Source organism: Chiloscyllium plagiosum, chromosome 13, assembly GCF_004010195.1.
Source record: "Chiloscyllium plagiosum isolate BGI_BamShark_2017 chromosome 13, ASM401019v2, whole genome shotgun sequence".
Lineage (NCBI taxonomy): Eukaryota > Metazoa > Chordata > Chondrichthyes > Orectolobiformes > Hemiscylliidae > Chiloscyllium > Chiloscyllium plagiosum.
The window spans coordinates 55,522,234-55,541,589 of record NC_057722.1 but is presented as its reverse complement, the minus strand read 5'-3'; the positions used below and the strand labels follow the sequence as shown (position 1 = coordinate 55,541,589).

The 19,356-nt window shown below is 43.2% G+C and overlaps 1 protein-coding gene across 1 annotated transcript in view; it reads left to right on the top strand.

Annotated features, from left to right (window-relative positions):
* The window catches only part of LOC122556059 (alpha-2-HS-glycoprotein-like), a 25,926-nt gene extending 18,265 nt beyond the window's left edge, over nt 1–7,661 (top strand). Inside the window, exons 5-7 of the mRNA XM_043702466.1 lie at nt 1,665–1,760; nt 5,506–5,592; nt 7,027–7,661. Of these exons, the coding sequence (XP_043558401.1) occupies nt 1,665–1,760; nt 5,506–5,592; nt 7,027–7,359 (516 nt within the window). The 3' untranslated portion in view covers nt 7,360–7,661. The remainder of the gene's footprint in view (nt 1–1,664; nt 1,761–5,505; nt 5,593–7,026) is intronic.
* Nucleotides 7,662–19,356: the final 11,695 nt, after the last annotated feature.

Below are 19,356 nucleotides of genomic sequence, written 5' to 3'. Positions count from 1 at the left end.
TGACCTCTCCGCCCCCACCCCACTCCGGACTATCACCCTCACCTTGACCTCCCTCCACCTATCGCAATTCCAACGCCCCTCCCCCAAGTCTCTCCTCCCTACCTTTTATCTTAGCCTGCTGGACACACTTTCCTCATTCCTGAAGAAAGGCTTATGCCCGAAACGTCGATTCTCCTGTTCCTTGGCTGCTGCCTGACCTGCTGCACTTTTCCAGCAACACATTTTCAGCTCTGCACATTTTTGAGGCACTGAAGGCAATAAAAACTCATGGAACTGTACACAGGACAGGTAACTGCTTTCAGAAAAGGAGACTGTAAGACCATAAAGCCATAAAATCATAAAAACATAAGAAATAGGAACAGGAGTAGGCCATTTGGCCCTTTGAGCCTTCTGTACCATTCAATCGGATCAAGGCTAATCCACAATTTGTCACATCCACTTTCCTGCCACTTCTCCATAACCTTTGACCACCCACACTACTGAACAAGAATCTATCGATAAAAAGAGCAAAGAACTGTAGATGTTGGAAATCTGAAACGAAAACAGAAATGGCTGGAGAAACTTAGTAAGTTTGGCAGCATCTATGGATAGAAAGCAGAGTTGACTCTTCTTTTGAATCTCTCAAGAATCTTCTTCAAGAACTGATCTATCTTAGCCTTGAATATACACAGGGACTCTTTTCATGCCACAACTCTCTGTGGCAAGGAATTCCAAAGACTCTCAACCGTCTGAGAGAAGAAATTCCTCCTCAACTCAGTCTTAAATGAGCACCCCTTTATTCTGAGACTATTTCCTCTGGTCTTGTATTCTCCTATGAGGGGAAATATCCTCTCAGCATTTACCCTGTTAAGCTGCTTTTTGTTTCAATGAGATCACCTCTCATTCTTCTAAACTCAGTATGTAGAGTCCCAACTTGCTTTTTGCTCACAACACCTCCATATCCCTTCATATCAGGGGTCACCTTAGTGAACCTTCTCTGAACTGCCTCCTGTGAAATATCCTCCTTTAAATAAGGAAACCTAAACTATCCCCAGTACTTAAAAGTGGTCACACCAGCACCATGTGCTGCCATATACTCCAACCTCCTTGAAATAAGGACTAACATTCTATTAAGCATCTTAATTACCTGCTGCACCTGTTTGCTAACCTTTGGTGTTTTGTTTGAAATGTGGGACATTTACAAACATTGAGTAATCAGAACACAATGCATTTTATTGTGGGATATGAGCCTGAATTCATCCCAAACTGATACAAAAGGCCAATATGAAATTAATTCAGATGGTCCAGTGACTTTCTAATGTGTGTGAGATTATAGCATAATGTTTCCCATTATCCTTAGTTTAGCATTAACTGACAATGACTTGGGAATCTCATTAATAGAAATATCACAGTGCTAGTTTTTTCTTTTGGGTAAATGATTGTTATTAGCTTAACATAGTCTTATCATTTCTTCCACTGTTAGCTAATGCAGTTCAATGGTATGGCTGAAGTTTCACAATCTCACCAATTTATCATGTTGTTTATTTGCAGGGCAGGTGCACAAAGTATTTCAAATCTGTTTTGCTTTCAGCTGATCATGGCAAGATTTTGAATCTGCAAATTTGTGAAAAGCAAATTGATTCATATAAACATTTCCTAAGAACATTATTGTGATTATGTTTCAGGGACTGGGGACTCCAGTGTTGGTGGAATATGTCATTCGGGAGACACCCTGTCGGAAGGACAGTGAGATATGTCCACTGATTGCCATTGTAAATCCTGTGAGTATATTGCTGCCAAAACAGTAAATAATGGAGGTTACGACACAGATTATAATCAAGTCATAGTAGGTTGATAGTTTATAGGTAAAATAATAAAGGTATCTGGTGGGGCTTTGGTGGCAAAGTGGGAGTGTCCCAACCTAGAGGTGTGTCACACAGGGTGGTCCATCTGTGGAATGAACTGCCAGAGGAAGTGGTAGATGCAAGGTACAGTTACAATATTTAAAAGACATTTGGATAGGTATGGGAATAGGAAAGGTTTAGAGGGGTTTGGACCAAATGCAGGCAAATGGGACTAGATTCAGTTGGGAACTTGCTTCCCATGGATAAGTTGAGCTGAAGGGTTGTTTCCATGCTGTATGACTCTGAGTCTCTGAGCCTTTATGGCCACTCCAATTCAGTTTCTAGTCAGTAGTAATCCCTAATCCCCAGAATGTTGATAGTTTTTGCCTCATACTACATGCTTATTATATTATGTTACTGATGAACCATCTGATTAAGAAATTACAGTCATTCCCATAGATAGGTATAGAGGGTAGGATTTGTTTGCATTATTTTTAAACTACTCTGTGGAATTTCAGTGAAAGAGATCCAGCTAGAGTTGATTTTGAATTGACATTTGTAACTAATAAGGTTAGATCACATGGGCGGCACGGTGGCACAGTGGTTAGCACTGCTGCCTCGCAGCGCCGGAGACCCGGGTTCAATTCCCGACTCAGGCGACTGACTGTGTGGAGTTTGCACGTTCTCCCCGTGTCTGCGTGGGTTTCCTCCGGGGGCTCCGGTTTCCTCCCACAGTCCAAAGATGTGCAGGTCAGGTGAATTGGCCATGCTAAATTGCCCCTAGTGTTAGGTAAAGGGGTAAATGTAGGGGTATGGGTGGGTTACGCTTCGGCGGGTCGGTGTGGACTTGTTGGGCCGAAGAGCCTGTTTCCACACTGTAAGTAATCTAAGTAATCTAAATCTAAGGAATACAGGGAGAACTAGCCATTTAGATACAGAACTGGCTTGAAGGTAGGATACAGACAGTGGTGGTGAAAGGTTGCTTTTCAGATTGGAGGCCTGTGACCAGTGGTGTGCCAAAGGATTAGTGCTGGGTCCATCACTTTTCTTCATTTATGTAAATGATTTGGATGCGAACATAGGAGAATTAGTTCGTAAGTTTGCAGATGACATCAAAATTGGAAGTGTAGTAGACAACAAAAGAAGATACCTCAGAATAGAACATGACCTTGCTCAGATGGGCCAATGGGCTGAGGAGTGGCAGCTGGATTTTAATTTAGATAAACATGAAGTCCTGCACTTTGGAAAGGCAAATCAGAGCAAGACTTATACAGTTAACAGTAAGGTCCTGAGGAGTGTTGCTGAACAAAGAGACCTTGGAATGAAGGTTCATGGTTCCTTGAAAGTAGAGCCCCAAATAGACAGGATAGTGAAGAAAACATTTGGTATGCTTGCCTTTATTGGTCAGTGCATTGAGGATAGAAGTTGAGAGGTCAAGAACCAAGAACAAAGGAGATCATAGCACAGGAACAGGCCCTTCGGTCCTTCAAGCCTGTGTTGATCCAAATTATCTAACTAAACCTGTTGCCTTCTTTCTAAGGGTCTGTATCCCTCTGCTCCCTGCCCATTCCTGTATCTATCTAAGTACATCTTAACTTACGCTCTTCCTTTAGGACCTCTCTCGTCTTTGTCCATGAGTATTCTAAAACTTAAGAAATTGTGATCACTATTCCCAAAGTAATCCACTACTGAAACTTCAACCACCTGGCTTGGCTCATTCCCCAACACTAGGTCCAGTTTGGCCCCTTCCCGAGTTGGACTATCTACATGCTGCTTACAAATTCTGCTCCATCTAAACCTCTAACATTAACTGAATCCTGGTCAATGTTGGGAAAATTAAAATCTCCTATCACCACCACCCTGTTGCTTCTACAACTTTCCATAATCTGTTTACATATTTGTACCTCTTGCTGTTGGGAGGCTTATAGTACAGCCTCAACATTGTTACCGCACCCTTTCTATTTCTGAGCTCTGCCCATATTGCCTCACTGCTTGAGTCCTCCATAGTGCTCTCCTTCAGCACAGCTGTGATATCTTCTCTGACCAGTAATGCAACTCCTCTAACCCTTTTTACCACCCTCTCTTTCCCACCTGAAGCATCAATATCCTGGGGTATTCATTTGCCAATCATGCCCTTCCATCAAACAAGTCGCACATTCCTGCTGTACAGGACATTGGTTAGGCCACTTGTGGAATACTGTGTTCAACTCTGGTCTCCTTGCTATAGCAAGAATGTTGTGAAACTTGAAATGGTTCAGAAAAGATTTACAACGATGTTGCCAGAGTCAGAGGATTTTGGGTTATACAGACAGGCTGATTAGCATGGGACTATCTTCCATGGAGTGTCAGAGGCTGAGGGGTGACCTTAGTTTATAAGATCATGAGGAGCATGGATAGGGTAAATAGATAAGGTATTTTCTGCAGAGTAGGGGAGTCTAAAACTAGAGAGCATAGGTTTAAGGTGAGAGGGGAAAGATTTCAAAGGAACCTTAGGGACAACATTTTCATGCAGAGGGTGGTGCATGTATGGAATGAGCTGCCAGAGGAAATGGTAGAAGCTGTGACAAGTACAAAATTTAATGGGTATATAAATAGGAAGGGTTTGGAGGGATATGGGCCAAGTGCTGGCAAATGGGACTAGATTAATATAGGATATCTGGTCGACATGGATGAGTTGGAGCGGAGGGTCTGTTTCCATTATGCCAGTTCTAATAATCTGTGAGTCTAAGTTTTAATTCACATTTGCAACAAGTGGTGAAATATATGAAAATCATTTTTCATGTTAAAATTAGAACTGGTCCATTTAATGATGAAGCTTGTAGTCATAGAGTCAGACAGCCATACAACATGGAAGCAGACCCTTCGGTCCAACCAGTCCACGCCAAACATATTCCCAAATTAAACAAGCCCCATCTGCCTGCTCCTGGCCCTCTCACTCCAAACCTCTCCTATTCATCCACTTATCCAAATGTCTTTTGAATATTGTAACTATGCCTGCATCCATCACTTTCTCAGGAAGTTCATTCCACTCATGTACTGCCCTCTGTGTAAAAATATTGCCCGTCACATCTTTTTAAATCTCTCTTCCCTCAGTTTAAAATGTGCTGCCTAGTCTTGAAATCCTTCATTTAGGGAAAAGACAACTACCATAATTCCTAATTATGTCCCTCATGATTTTATAAGCTTCTGTAATGTCACCTCTCAACCTCCTGCACTCCAGTGAAAATTATCCCAGCCTATCCAGCCTTTCTTTATAACTCAAACCTTCCATATCCGGCAACATCCTGGTAAATTTCTTTCGAACCCTCTCCAGCTTCGTAACATTTTAGAAAACGTTGTAAATGTTTCCCGGAGATTTTGACTGTTAAATCTGTGAAAAACCCATGTAGTTTAGGATCAAGACAGTAGTATTATGATCACTTTGTCTGTAGTGGGTGACTTTCACACATGAGCAAGAGTTGGATGCAGAATTAAAACATTGCCATCAAGAAATTCCAATTCATGTTTCCTGCAAAAAAAGCCCTCTCCAACATCCTTGGATATAGAATTATCCCTCAGATTTCAACATTCATTTTTTTTATCCTGGCTTAGCCCTGACAGGCATAAAGTTTGCAAAGTAAAAACAAGTTAGCACTGTTAAACAATTGATGATTAAAGACTTTTCTGTTTTACTTTATTGTAGACTTATGGATTCTGTGTATCAACTGTCACTCCTGCCAATTCCACTCAAGAGACAATTGTCGAAACCTGTGAGCTCTTCCACACAAAGGTATTCCTTAACCTTGAGTGTTAAGCATATACTACAGATAGACACTAATATTGGCACAGTATTACAGATATAGAGCCATATTTAAATCCACATTATATTATCTGCAGCAATAATGTTATCTATAATATTTGCCCCTATTTAACATTATTAATTGTACCCAAGTCATCACACGACAGGACAAATACACTGTACTTTGGAGGTGGTACAATACAGATAATTATCTCGTTATATAAAACATGTCACATGATCTATTGAGTAAATAATTCTATTAACGATTTAATTGAATTGATTGATTGAAATGATAAAAGATTTGATAAACCAGATACTGAGTAGATGTTTCCCCAGGGAATCCAAAAGAAGCGACACATGCTAAAAGCTAAAGCTAAGCCATTCAGGATGCACATGTGCTTAAGAATTAGTTAGGTGTTAAGTGAACTGAAATTCTCAACACTGACGTTGACAGATTCTGACCATGTTAGGTGAACAAAGGTTTTGAATTAACACTGAACAATTGGACTTCAGATACTTATTGGGCATAGTCATATTGAACACTAGAATAAGATCAAGAGATCACTGGGCTACTTGCCTATTCTGGAGGAGCAGATGATAGTCTCTTATTAAAAACTTTCTTATGAAAAGTCCAAAGGAAAAGCTGTTATAGCTGGGTGCCTGATCATTACAAAACAATCCTGGCTTGATATGGCCCCTTCCTCTTTTAACTGCTCTACTTCTATACAGGTTTTAGCAACTCTGCCACTAAATAATGCTGAGGGTTCTGTACAAAGACACATTTGGAAAGTGATCTTCTAGTTTCAGGGAGTGGGCCACATATGACTCACAACTATTGGCTTCATCAGGACCAATTACAGATCAGACTAGAATATGGCATTCGTGGTAGGCAGCTACATGGGTGCTAAGCACCAGTTATCAATATAATTCAGACATTTCATTTGAGTTGACCATAGCTACCATGCCAGTCAAGTTTTTTTCCCCAATAGGAGATTCATAGAATCATGCATTTGACCACGAGGATGCAGGATAATGACAAGCACTACAGAGATTGAAGAGTAAACCACACAGAAATCATAATTTATGTAATGCTGGCCCATATTCTACCCAGGATGCTATCATTACACTTTTTGAAATCATAGCACCATGGAAGCCAGTCCTCCACAAAAGTGAATCCTCTATAATACATTATTTTTGACACTATTTCCACATTAATAAAACTTGCATGTATGTTCTGTACATCATATATTTAAGTGACTCTTAAAACAATATTTGGACATTGAGAAAAATCATGTCAATATGGTGTTTCAAAAACTAAAATGCTCGAATTTTCTCAGTTCCTGACTCCATGAAAAATGTATGAGCTATGACGTTTTAAAAAATAATTTAAAGCTACAATGTAACTCAAATATTGTGACATTGCAGGCAACAGAGGCTGTTGCTACTGTAGCAGAACCAGAAGGGAAAGGTGATGCTGCACCCGTGGTAAAAAAGGAAGGAGGCAGCGAGGCTCCTGGTACTGGTACTGATGCTGATGACGGAGTAGAACATGTTTCTCCAGTTCCAAATAATGCAACTGCTTCTATAGTAGTAGAAAAATCTGACAGTATTCCTAAGCGGAAACGATCTATTCAAGACTCTTCAGAATCCTCTGAAGAAGTGCTTTCGAGCACTGGGGCACAAATTATTCACTTCCCTGACCTACCTGAAGATCCAACAACATGTCCAACAAAACACAAGTACCCTGAGGATCAGTGAACAGATTTGATACCCTCTGTCCATTCCATTCTTCGCAACATTGTGCAATATTTTCTAGATAGTTAATTAAATCAAAAGCAGAAAAATGTAACACAAGATTTACTGTATACCTTATGGAGAAATTTACAATAATAAAATCTTAATGTAAAATGTACATCGGGAAGCACAATTGAATTAAGTGTCCTAATGTAGCAGCATCATTTCGAAGACATCTAACCACTGTGGTTTTGTAAATCCTTTTCTGTTGTCTGATTTTGCTATATTTTATGTGCAATTAAATGTGTTTAGAATTGGCAAACCAATATTGTTTTATGCATTGTTGTGAAGTAAAAACCTCGCTGTCGTCATGAATCTGTCAAGATGAAGGGGATGACTTTCATGGCATCGTGATGTGCCAGTGAAGTTCTGTAGAACTGGAATCACTGTAGGAGGGAAAAGGAAACGGGGCAGCCAAATTGTTTACAGAAAGATCTCGCAAACAACAATGCGCCAATGGCCAAATCATCTAATTTTTAGTGACACTGATCATGGATACAAATTGGTCAGGACACAGTAGCAGTTTTCCACCCTGCTTCAAAACTGTCTTAGGGAAGGTGTCAGCAGTGGGGACAGGATTTTGTGCCAAGAGTATGCAGGAGGAAGCAGATTATGGTGTCAACCCATGTGTAATGTGGAATTGATGCCCTCTCTTAAATAAACATGACAGAATATGTGTTCTTATAGGCTCATTCCCCCACAGTACTGGTTGACGTAAATGCTAACGATATAGAGAGAAAAAGGTTCTGGTGAGTGAATGTGAGAAGCTGGGGGCAAAATTGGAAAGCAGATTAAGAAGGGAATTATCTTTGGTTTACTACTTGAGCCATATGCTAGTTGTCACAGGGTCGCAATGATTAAAGAGATAAATGTGTGGGTATCACAGAGATGTGGCTACAAGTGGATCAGGGTAAGGAACTAAATATCCAGAGATACGTGTCCTTTCAAAAGGGCAGGCAAATGGTCAGAGCGGGTGGTGTTGCCATTTTGTTAAGAAATTAAATTTAATCATTAGCAAGAAGTGATACAGAGTCAAAATCTTTGTGGGTGGAGTTGAGGAATTGCAAAGGGAAAAAGACCCTGATGGGAGTTATGTACAAGCCTCCTAACTGTGGTCAGGATATGGGGCAGAACATAAATCAGGACATAAAAAAATACTTAACAAAGTCACAATCACAATTAGAGTCAAAAAGTGTGGCGCTGGAAAAGTGGAAAAGCACAGCAGGTCAGGCAGCATCTGAGGAGCAAGAGAGTTGATAGTTTGGGTATAAGTCCTTCATCAGGAATATGGAGGTAGGATAGGTCAAGAGGGTGGTGCTGTGTTGGAGGGTTGGATCTGGGATGAGGTGGGCAGGGGAAATTTGGAAACTGGTAAAGTCGATGTTGATGTCATGTGGTTGAAGGGGCCCAAGGCAGAGGATTTGGCGCTCTTCCTCCAGTTGTCAGGTGGCTTGGATTTGGCGGGGGGAGGAGCCCCAGGACGTGCATGTTCTTGGGGAGTGGGAGGGGGAGTTGAAATGGTCGGCCACAGGGCGGTGAGGTTATTTGGTGCATGTGTCCCAGACATGTTCCTTGAAATGCTCCACGAGTTGGCATCTTGTCTCCCAGATGTAGAGGAGACCACGTCAAGAGCCATGGACACAGTAGATGAGGTGGGTGGATATGGAGGAAAATCTCTACCGGATGTGAAAAGATCCTTTGGTGCCTTGGATGGAAGTGAGTGGAGAGGTGAGGACTCGGGTTTTACATACCCTGCTGCAGCAAGGGAAGGTGCTGGCTCTGGAAGGGAAGGTGCTGGGTATGTAGGATGGGTTGATTAGGGGCGTGGACCCAACGAGGGAGTCATGGAAGGAATGATCTCTGCAGAACGCAGATAGTGGTGGGAAGGGAAATATATCTCTAGTGGTTGGGTTTGATTGTAGGTGGCGGATATGGTGGAGAATAATGTGCTGTATCGAAATTAGTGGGGTGGCAGGTAAGGAACAGGGGGGTTCTATTTCCCTGTTGTGGTTGGAGAGGTGGGGTTCAAGGTTGGAGGTGCGGGAAGTGGCGGAGATGTGCTGGAGGGTATGGTTGATCATGTGGGAGGGGAAATTGTGGTCCTTATATTAGGAGGCATCTCCCCTGGAGTGGATTTCCTCCTCCTTGGAGCAGATACAGCGGAAGTGGAGCAACGGGGAGTGAGGGATCGCGTTTCTAAGATTGGGGTGAGTGGGAGGATGTGTAGTCCAGATATGAGGGATGATGGTTTGGGTGATGGGAGGTAAGGTGGTGGTCGGAGGAAGTGTTTGTAAGTTGGTGCCTGGCTTCAGCAGTGTAGAGGTAGGTATGCTAGGCTACCACTGTGCAGCCCCTTGTCCGCTGGTTTAATGATGAGGCTGGGGTTGGACCGTAGGGAGTGAAGGGCTGCACTTTGCTCGGGTGAGAGGTTGGAGTGGGTGAGATGGGTGGACACGTTGAGGCAGTCAATGTCACAGCAGCAGTTGGAGATAAGGAGTCAAGGAAAGGTAAGAGGGGAGGATGGGGTGTCTGAGAGGATTTGAAGGAGAAGTTGTTGAGATAGTACCCCTCCACTGACACGCTCATTTGATAGGCGGAACTGGTCTTCACCCTCAAAACCTTCTCTTTCGAATTCTCTCACTTCCTTTGGACCAAAGGGGTAGCAGTGGGCACCCATATGACTTCCAGCTATGCCTGCTGCTTCATCGGATATGTGGAACAGTACATCTTCCGCAGTTACACTGACATCATTCCCCACTTTTTCCTCCGCTACATTGATGATTATATCAGCATCACCTTGTGCTCCCACAAGGAGGTTGAATAGTTCATCAACTTCAAAAACACCTTCCACCTTGGCCTTAAGTTCACATGGACCATCTCGGACACCCTCCCCTTCCTGGACCTCTCCATCTCTATCTCCTGCGACTGACTCAACACAGACATCTATTTCAAACCCACCGATTCCCACAGCTACCTGGAGAGGATGGAATATATTGGAAGCTGGAGAAGGGGTCCTTGGAGGGTGTGTGGGAATCATGATTGAAAAAGTAATCACGGGGGCGGAGGCGGTGGAAGAAAATCTTGATTCGTAACGCTTATGGAATTCGTTGGCCCAGGAGCATAGTGGGATGAAGGGAGACCTTTACTGAGGATTGATCATTCATCCTCAGTGAGAGGGAGGTCTAGGAGGAACATCTCTGGGACACACACCAAACAACCCCACCTCCCTGTGGCCGACCACTTCAACCACCGCCCCCGACTTCCCCAAGGACATGCAAGTTCTGGGCCTCATCCACTGTCAAATCAAAGCCTCCCAACAACTGGAGGAAGAATACCTCATCTTCTGCCTTGGGATCCTTCAACCACCCAGTATCAACATTGACTTCACCAGTTTCCAAATCTCCCTTTCTCCATCTCATCCTAGATCCAACCCTCCACTCAGCAACCCCCTCTTGAACTGTCCTATCTGTTCATCTTCCTTCCCACCTATCCGCTCCACCCTCACTATTAGCCCCTGCCTGCGTTCATCAATTGCCTTCCCAGCTACCTTGCCCCAGCTCCACCCCCAACCCCGTTCATCTCTCAGCCCCCTTCCCCCTCCACATTCCTGATGAAGGGCTTAGGCCCAAAATGTCAACTTCCCTGCTCCTCGGATGCTGCCTGACCAGCTGTGCTTTTCCAGTGTCATACTTTTTGACTCTGACTCTCCAGCATCTGCAGTCCTCACTTTCTCACAATCACAATTATCATGGGGAACTTCAATATGCAGGCCGACCAGGAAAATCAGGTTAGCAGCAGATTTCAATAAAAGAAATTTGTGGAATGTCTACGAGACAGTTGTGTTGGTGTAGCTTGTGGTTGAGCCCACTGGAGAACAGGCAGTTCTGGATTTGGTGATGTGTAATCAGGCAGATTTGATTAGAGAGCTGAAAGTGAAGGAACGTCGAGGGACCAATGATGATAACATGACAGAATACACCCTGTAGTTTGAAAGGGAGAAGCTTGAATCAGATATAATGGATTGCAATTGAGTAAAGGTAGCTACAAAGACATGAGAGAGGAGCTGGTCAGAGTTGATTGGAAGATGGACCTAGCAGGGAGGATGATGCAACAGGAAAGGCAGGAATTTCTGGTCACAATTTGGGAGACACTACGGAAGTTCATTCCAAGTAAGAAGAAACATATTAAGGGGAGGACAAGGCAACCATAGCTGATAAGGGAAGTCAGGACAAAAAAGAACATGCACATAATATGTTGTATATGTGAAGATTAGTGGGAAGCCAAAGGATTGGGAAGCTTTTAAAAACCACCAGAGGACAACTAAAAGAGCAGTAAATGAGGAGAAGATGAAATATAAGTGTGAGCAAGTTAGTAAGATAAAAGAAGATTGCAAAAGTTTTATTAGATATATGAAAGGTAAGATAGAGGCAAGAGTGGACATTGAACCGTTGTGAAATGAGGCAGGAGAACTAGTAATGGGGAACAAAGAAAAGACGAGGATCTAAATAGGTACTTTGCATTAGTCTTGACAGTGGAAGACATCAGTAGCATATCAAAACTTCAAGAGAGTCAGTGGGCAAAAGGGAGTATAGTGATCATCACTAAGGGGAAAATGCTGGAGAAGCTGGAAGGCCTGAAGGTGAATAAATCAGCCAAACCAGATGCACTACAGCCCAACGTTCTGAAGGAGGTAGTTGTGGAGATTGTAAAGACATTGGTAGTGATCTTTCAGGAATCACTGGAGTCAGCAAGAGTTCTAGAGGACTGGAAAATGCCCAATCTAATGTCCCTATTTAAGAAGCGAGAGAGGCAGAAGACTGGAAACTACAGGTTGGTTAGCCTGATCTTGGTCATTGGTAAGATTTTAGAGACCATTATTAAGGATGAGGTTGTGAAGTATTTGCAAGTGCAGAGTGAAAAATTGTTGAGACAGCACATGGGCTTTGTCAGGGGGAGTTGATACCTGACAAATCTGTTAAAATCCTTTGAGGAGGTAATGAATGATTTAGACTCAGGAGAGGCAGTGGACATGATCTACTTGGATTCCCAGAAGACCTTTGACAAGGTGCCGTCCAGAAGGCTGCTAAATAAGATAAGAGCCTTTGTTGTTAGGGGCAAGGTGCTGGCATGGATAAAGGATTGGCTGACAAGCAGAGAGTAAAGAGTAGAGATAAAGGGATCTTTTTTAGGATGGCAGCTGTTTACTAATGGAGTTCCACAGGGCTCTGTGGTGGAACCAAAACTATTCATGACATACATAAATAATCTGGATGAAGGAACTGAGGACATTGTTCTAAGTTTGTAGATGATATGAAAATAACAGGCTGGACAGGAAGTGTTGGGGAAGTGGGGAGGCTACAGAGGATGAGGAAAGTGGGCAAAGATGTGGCAGATGGAATACAATGTGGGAAACTGAAGTTATGTACATTGGTAGGAAGAATAAAGGCATAGACTATTCTCTAAATGGGGAAAGGCTTTAGAAATTAAGCACAAAGCCCAAGTTCTGAATTCTCTTAAGGTTAACATTTGGTTCAGTTAGCAGTTAGGAATGCAAATGTAATGTTAGCATTCATTTTAAGAAGGCTAAAATACAGGAGCAGAAATGTATTTCTGAGGCTCTGGTCAGAATTTGGAATACTGTGAGCAGTTTTGGGCTCATACCTAAGCAAGGATGTGCTGACATTGGAGGGAGTCCACAGGAGGTTTACCAGAATGATCCAGGGATGAAAGGCTTAGTCATATGAGGAATGATTGAGGACTCTGAGTCTGTACTCGTTGGAGTTTGGAAAGATGAGGGGACATTCACATAGAAACTTACAGAGTATTGAGAGGCCTGGATAGAGTGGATGTGGAAAAGATGTTTCCATTAGCAGGAGAAACTTGGACCTGAGGGCAGTCTCAGAGTGAAGGGATGACACTTTAGAACTGAGATGAGAAGGAATTTCTTCAGCTAGAATCTGTGGAACTCATTGCCACAGAAGATCACGGGAGCTAAGCCATTGGGTGTATATAGAACAGAGACAGATGGGTTCTTGATTGGTAAGAGGGATCAAGGGTTACAGGGATAAGGCAGGCGAAAGTAGTTGAGAAGCATATCATGAGGGCTGTGAAGGGCTGTGGAGAAGGTAGCACTGACAGGGACTACTAGCGGACACAGAGATGGGCTCAAGTGCGTATACATCAACGCAAGGAGTATCAGAAATAAGGTGGGTGAACTTAAGGCGTGGATCGGTACCTGGGACTACGATGTTGTGGCCATCACGGAAACGTGGATAGATGTGGGACAGGAATGGCTGTTGGAGGTTCCTGGTTACAGGTGTTTCAGTAAGATTAGGGAGGGTGGGAAAAAAGGAGGGGGGGTGGCATTGCTAATTAGAAATGGTATAACGGCTGCAGAAAGGAAGTTTGAGGGGGATCTGCCTCTGGAGGTAGTATGGGCTGAAGGCAGAAATCTTACGTCTCATTGGTGCTATCTGTATTTCTGCAAATGATGTTGCTTTAAACATACATTAAAGTTCTTGAATTTTGCAGTGTGTGCTGCATGTGGAAATTGATTTGGGTGTGACTGCAAGGATTTGCTCAGACCACTAGCTATCAGCCATGGATGCGATCATTGTCATTCTCTCAGGCGGCAACATGTGCGGGATACAGTGCAGAGGCAGCAAAAGAACAGACAAGCTTCTCACAAAGGGAGTAAGAGGAGGGCAATGCTGTCAACAGGAAGCTGTGTCTGTTTGGAAGGTTCCAGAATAGTTTACTCTCTGTCACTCAAGTATGGATGACTTATGAGCAAAGTGCTCACAGAATTCTGTCTCCACATGCACTCATGCCTGCAACCTCATTGTGGGACAAGGAGGTTACTGCCCATGGCTGGAAAGGTTACCAGAGTGCTGAATTTCTTTTCTTTTTCACATTGACTGTTGGAGGATGGAACAGGTGACCAACATACCATCTCCAGGTACAGAATCAGAAGTTGCTAGAAAAGATCTGGGCAGATCTGTGGAGAGAAAGCAGCGTTAACATTTTGGGTCCAGTAACCCTTCTTCAGAACAATCTCCAGGTCTGGCATCCCTTCTGTATCAGAGGTAACACATAGTTCTTTATGCTTAGGAAGGGGAGGTGGTTCATTGTGTTCCTTGTAAGCAGGGGGAGTTTACAAGTAGCTTCACAGATTGAAGAGTTTTCCCACAATGCAGAATGCTATCAATTGCATAGATATGGATTTGCACTTGCAGCATCTCAACCTCAAAAACGATTCCTCATTGATGGGTGATCTTGCTTAATACATTACACTGGTGAATACCCATTATCCTGGCAGCAGTACTAATGGGCACAGCTCCGACATACAACAGTCCAATACCTTACTGTCCCTTTGCTACCGACTTGTTAATATTTTCAAGACTGCTTATTCTTTTAGAACTGTCTTATAAATTTCACCTGTATACTTTTTACACCCTTCCAGTCTAGCTTTGGGTGACCCCTTCTTGTTTTGCAATGGAAGCTAAGAAATTGGTCATCGGGCAATACCTCAGTTGGCCAGAGGCCAGTTTGTAATACAGAATGACATTAACAATGCAGTTTCAATTCCCACGCAGGCTGAGGTTACTGTGAATGTTTCACCTTCTTGACCTTGTCATGAACCAGGGAAGTGTTGACCCTGGGTTAAACTTGCCACCAATCATCTCTTTCTAATGAGAGGTTATTATCTGGGATTATGGTGGTTTTACTTTTAGATCAGGAGCAGCAGGAATTGCCATATCTCCACCCTATCCCTGTGGAGCTCCCCACAATATGTCTGATACACTTACTGAAGTGATGTGTTCACCAATCTCCTTCTGATGGCTTTCTCAAGGCATTGCCAGATGGAGGAGATGTCTGGAGATGCAGTTTTACTCGCCTATTGTTCATTAGTCTTAATTATCTGGCTGTGTTTGGAAAACTGAATATTGAAAGAATTGGTTCTTGCTGTTGAATTTGGAGGGGAGGGCGATCTTCCTACAGTATGCCACCATCTGCACTCCCACCCATTCGCCCAACTCTGCCTCACTGTATCCTTCGCACCTACCTTTTAGTATCATGGCAACTCAATATTCTGACCCCATTCACTAGCTCTGAGAATCGCATTGTATATTTGGTTCACAGGGTCTTCTTGGTGACAAACCTTATTCAGTTTGGAGAGTATGCATTGGAATTGTTGCAGGTTGTAAGAGCTCAATGACTCACAAGCTCGTGCCATTACTAAGGATTTTACAAAATTCAAAGCCAATTCCCAAAAAAGAGGAGGATTCAGACTCTTTGCAATCATTAGTTTGTTTTCAAACAAATAGTGAATAGGCTAACTGACAGCAGGATAGAAACTTTGAAATCAGCCAAACACTGGGATGTTAGTCATCCCTATGGGGACACTGGTGTTTCTTACTCATACTGAACTTTGTCAGCAGCATGGACACAAGGATAAGGAAGCATGTATTTCATTCCTGGCTGGCACTGCAGTATTCACTGCATATGTATCTCAATCAGATGAATTGTGCACTGCTCAGCTTTGTTGCTGTTCTCCTGCTGTGGTCTAATTAATGTCTTATACAACTCATTATAACCTTCCTATTCTTGCATTCATTGCCTCAACTAATAAAGGCAAAAGTTTCATACGTTTTCTTAACGATTTTAATCATTTGTTCTGTTGCCTTTAAGGATCTATGGAAATGCACACTGAGGTATCTCTGAACCTCTGCACTTCCTAGGGTCCTGCCATTATTATGTACTTCCTGGCCTGTTAGTCCTCCTCAACTGCATCACCTCATACTTTACTGGATTAAATACAATTTGCCACTGCTATGTTCATCAGACCATTATATTATCCTGTCATCCAAGACTCTCCTCGTCAAATTTACTAAACCACCAAATTTCATGTCATCTGTGAACTTACTGAGGAAACCTCCTACATTTACACCTGATCATTAATGTACACTACAAACAACGAGAGACCCAGCAACAAAACCTGCAGTATGTCACTGGATAAAAACATCCAATTTACAAAAGAAACAACTTCCGACCATCACATTCTGCCTCCTGCCACGAAAACAATTTTAAAACCAATTTACCTAATTGCCTGAGATCCCATTGGGCTGTTACCTTCTTGGCACATCCCCATTGCAAGATCTTTTGAAAATTCTGACTGAAGTACATGTAGACTACATCCACTGCACTACCCTCATCCACACATCTAGTCACCTCCTTGAACAACTCAATCAAACCTGGCAGATATCATTTCCCCTGACAAAGCCTTGCTGACTAGCCTTGATTAATCCTTGTCTCTCCAAATACAGTACAGTTTAATTCTTGCCCTCCTTTAGACTTTAGTTTCCTACCTACGTTAGATTCATTGGTCTGTAATTCCCTGGATTATCCCTACTAACCTTTTTGAATAACAGTACCATATTAGCTATCCTCCAGTCCACTGATACCTTTCCTGTCTCTGCAATGTTTGAAAAATAGGCCCCCTGCATTTCCACCCTTGCCTTCCACAGCAGCCTGGAACTCATCTCATCTGGGTCAGGGGACTTTGTCCAGTTTTAAGTCAATGAAAGAGATAATACCTCTACTCTCTCAACTGGAATTTGTCAAGCATATCACAATCCTCTTCCCTGATTTCTGTATCTATATCATTGTTCTCTATCATGAGTACAAATGTAAAGTATTCATTTAAAATCTTGCTTCTGTTTCCTAGCTCCAACAAGAGTTTGTCAACTTAGGTCCTTAATAGGCCCCCACTTTTTATTTTACCTTACAATGTTTTCTCATACCCTTCTTCACTTTCATAATTTCTTTCTGAAGTACCCCTATACTTTCTATTCGTCTTTACGTCTGCTAGTTCTCTGACCCCTCACTATTCACTATATATTCCTTACACAATTTTGAACATTCCTTGATATCTGAGGTTCTCTGGAATTTTTAGTCCCACATTTCATTTTTACAGGAGCATGTTGGTGCTGTATTTTTACTCTTTCTCTTTTGAAAGACTGCTATTACTCTGATGAAGGTTTCCACAAGTAACTGCTTCTAGTCTATTTTGGCCGGATCTTGTCTTATCATACTAAAACTGGCCTTTCTCCAATTTAAAGTTATTTCTGGTCCATCTTTGTCCTGTTCCGTGACTACCTTAAATCTTACTGAGTTATGATCACTATCACTGGAATTATGTCCCACTGACACTTCTACCACTTTGTTCTCAAAACTAGGTCCAGCAAGTCTCTTGTACTCTATTAGGAATTTTCTTAAGTCTTCTTAAGTCTGTTAAATAATTGATTTCTACTAAAGACTCATAAAATTTGGCTTCTTGGAGACCAAGATGATCAGAATTGATCAGGGTTTTAGCTTCTGACCATCATGTGAGCTGTGATTCTCGAAGGCTGTTCCCTGATTTTTCTATTCCATTTTTTGGTCATATTGTACTGTATTATGCCTAGAATCTGTAATGACATTCCTTTGCTTAAAGCTCCAGGCTGGACATGAAAACCAACTTGACGAGCAGTTGAACCTGACATCACAGTATCGCAGAATCGCGTAATTGCTCCTCATCTCATAGAATCCTTAAAGTGTGGAAACAGGCCCTTCGGCCCAGCAAGTCCACACCGACCCTCCAAAGAGTAACCCACCCAGACACATTCCCCTACTCTATTACACCACATTTACCTCTCACTAATGTACCTAACCTACACATCCCTGAAGACCATGGACAAGTTACCATGCACCTCCATCCGCTATGACCAGGGCCTCCAAGCACTCCGTTTCTCTCTCTCCCGATGTCCCCAATAGTACCCTTCCACTGACACTCATTCGTTTGGCTGAACTGGTCCAACCCTTAACAATTCCTCCTTCGAATCCTCCTACTTCTTCCAGACGAAAGGGGTAGCCATGGGCACTTGCATGGGCCCCACCTATGCCTGCCTCTTTGTTGGCTACGTGGAACAGTCCATCTTCTGTAGCACCACTCCCCACCTCTTCCTTGGCTACATTGATGACTGCATCGGTGCCACCTCGTGCTCCCGCGAGGAGGTTGAGCAGTTCATCAACTTCACCAACATATTCCACCCCAACCTTAAATTCACCTGGATCATCTCTGACACCTCCCTCCCCTTCCTGGACCTCTCCATCTCTATCAATGACGACTGACTTGACAATGACATTTTTTACAAACCCACAGACTCCCACAGCTACCTGGATTACACCTTTTCCCACCCTACCTCCTGCAAAAACGCTACCCCGTATCCCAATTCCTCCGCCTCCGCCATATCTGCTCCCAGGAAGACCAGTTCGACCACAGAACACACCATATGGCCTCCTTCTTTAAAGTCCGCAATTTCCCTTCCCATGTAATTGAAGATGCCCTCCTACGTATCTCATCTACATCCCGCATGTCTGCCCTCAAACCCCACCCCTCCAACCGCAGCAAGGACAGAACCCCCCTGGTTCTCACCTTCCACCCTACCAACCTTCGCATTAACCGCATCATCTGCCGACATTTCTTCCACCTCCAAAGGGACCCCACCACCAGGGGTATATGTCCCTCCCCACACCTTTCCACTTTCCAGAAAGACCGTTCCCTCCGTGACTACCTGGTCAGTTTTTTGCCCCCCAACAGCCCACCCTCCCCTCCTTGCACCCTCCCCTGCCACCGCAGGAATTGTAAAACCTGCACCCACACCTCCTCCCTCACCTCCATCCAAGCCCCAAAGGAGCCTTCCACATCTATCAAAGTTTCACCTGCACATCCACCAATGTCATTTATTGTATCCGTTGTTCCCGATGCAGTCTCCTTTACGTTGTGGAGACTGGACACCTTCTCGCAGAGCGCTTTAGAGAACATCTCCGGGATACCCGCGCCAATCAACCTCATTGTCCCATGACCCAACATTTCAACTCCCCTTCCTACTCAGCTGAGGACATGCAGGTCCTGGGCCT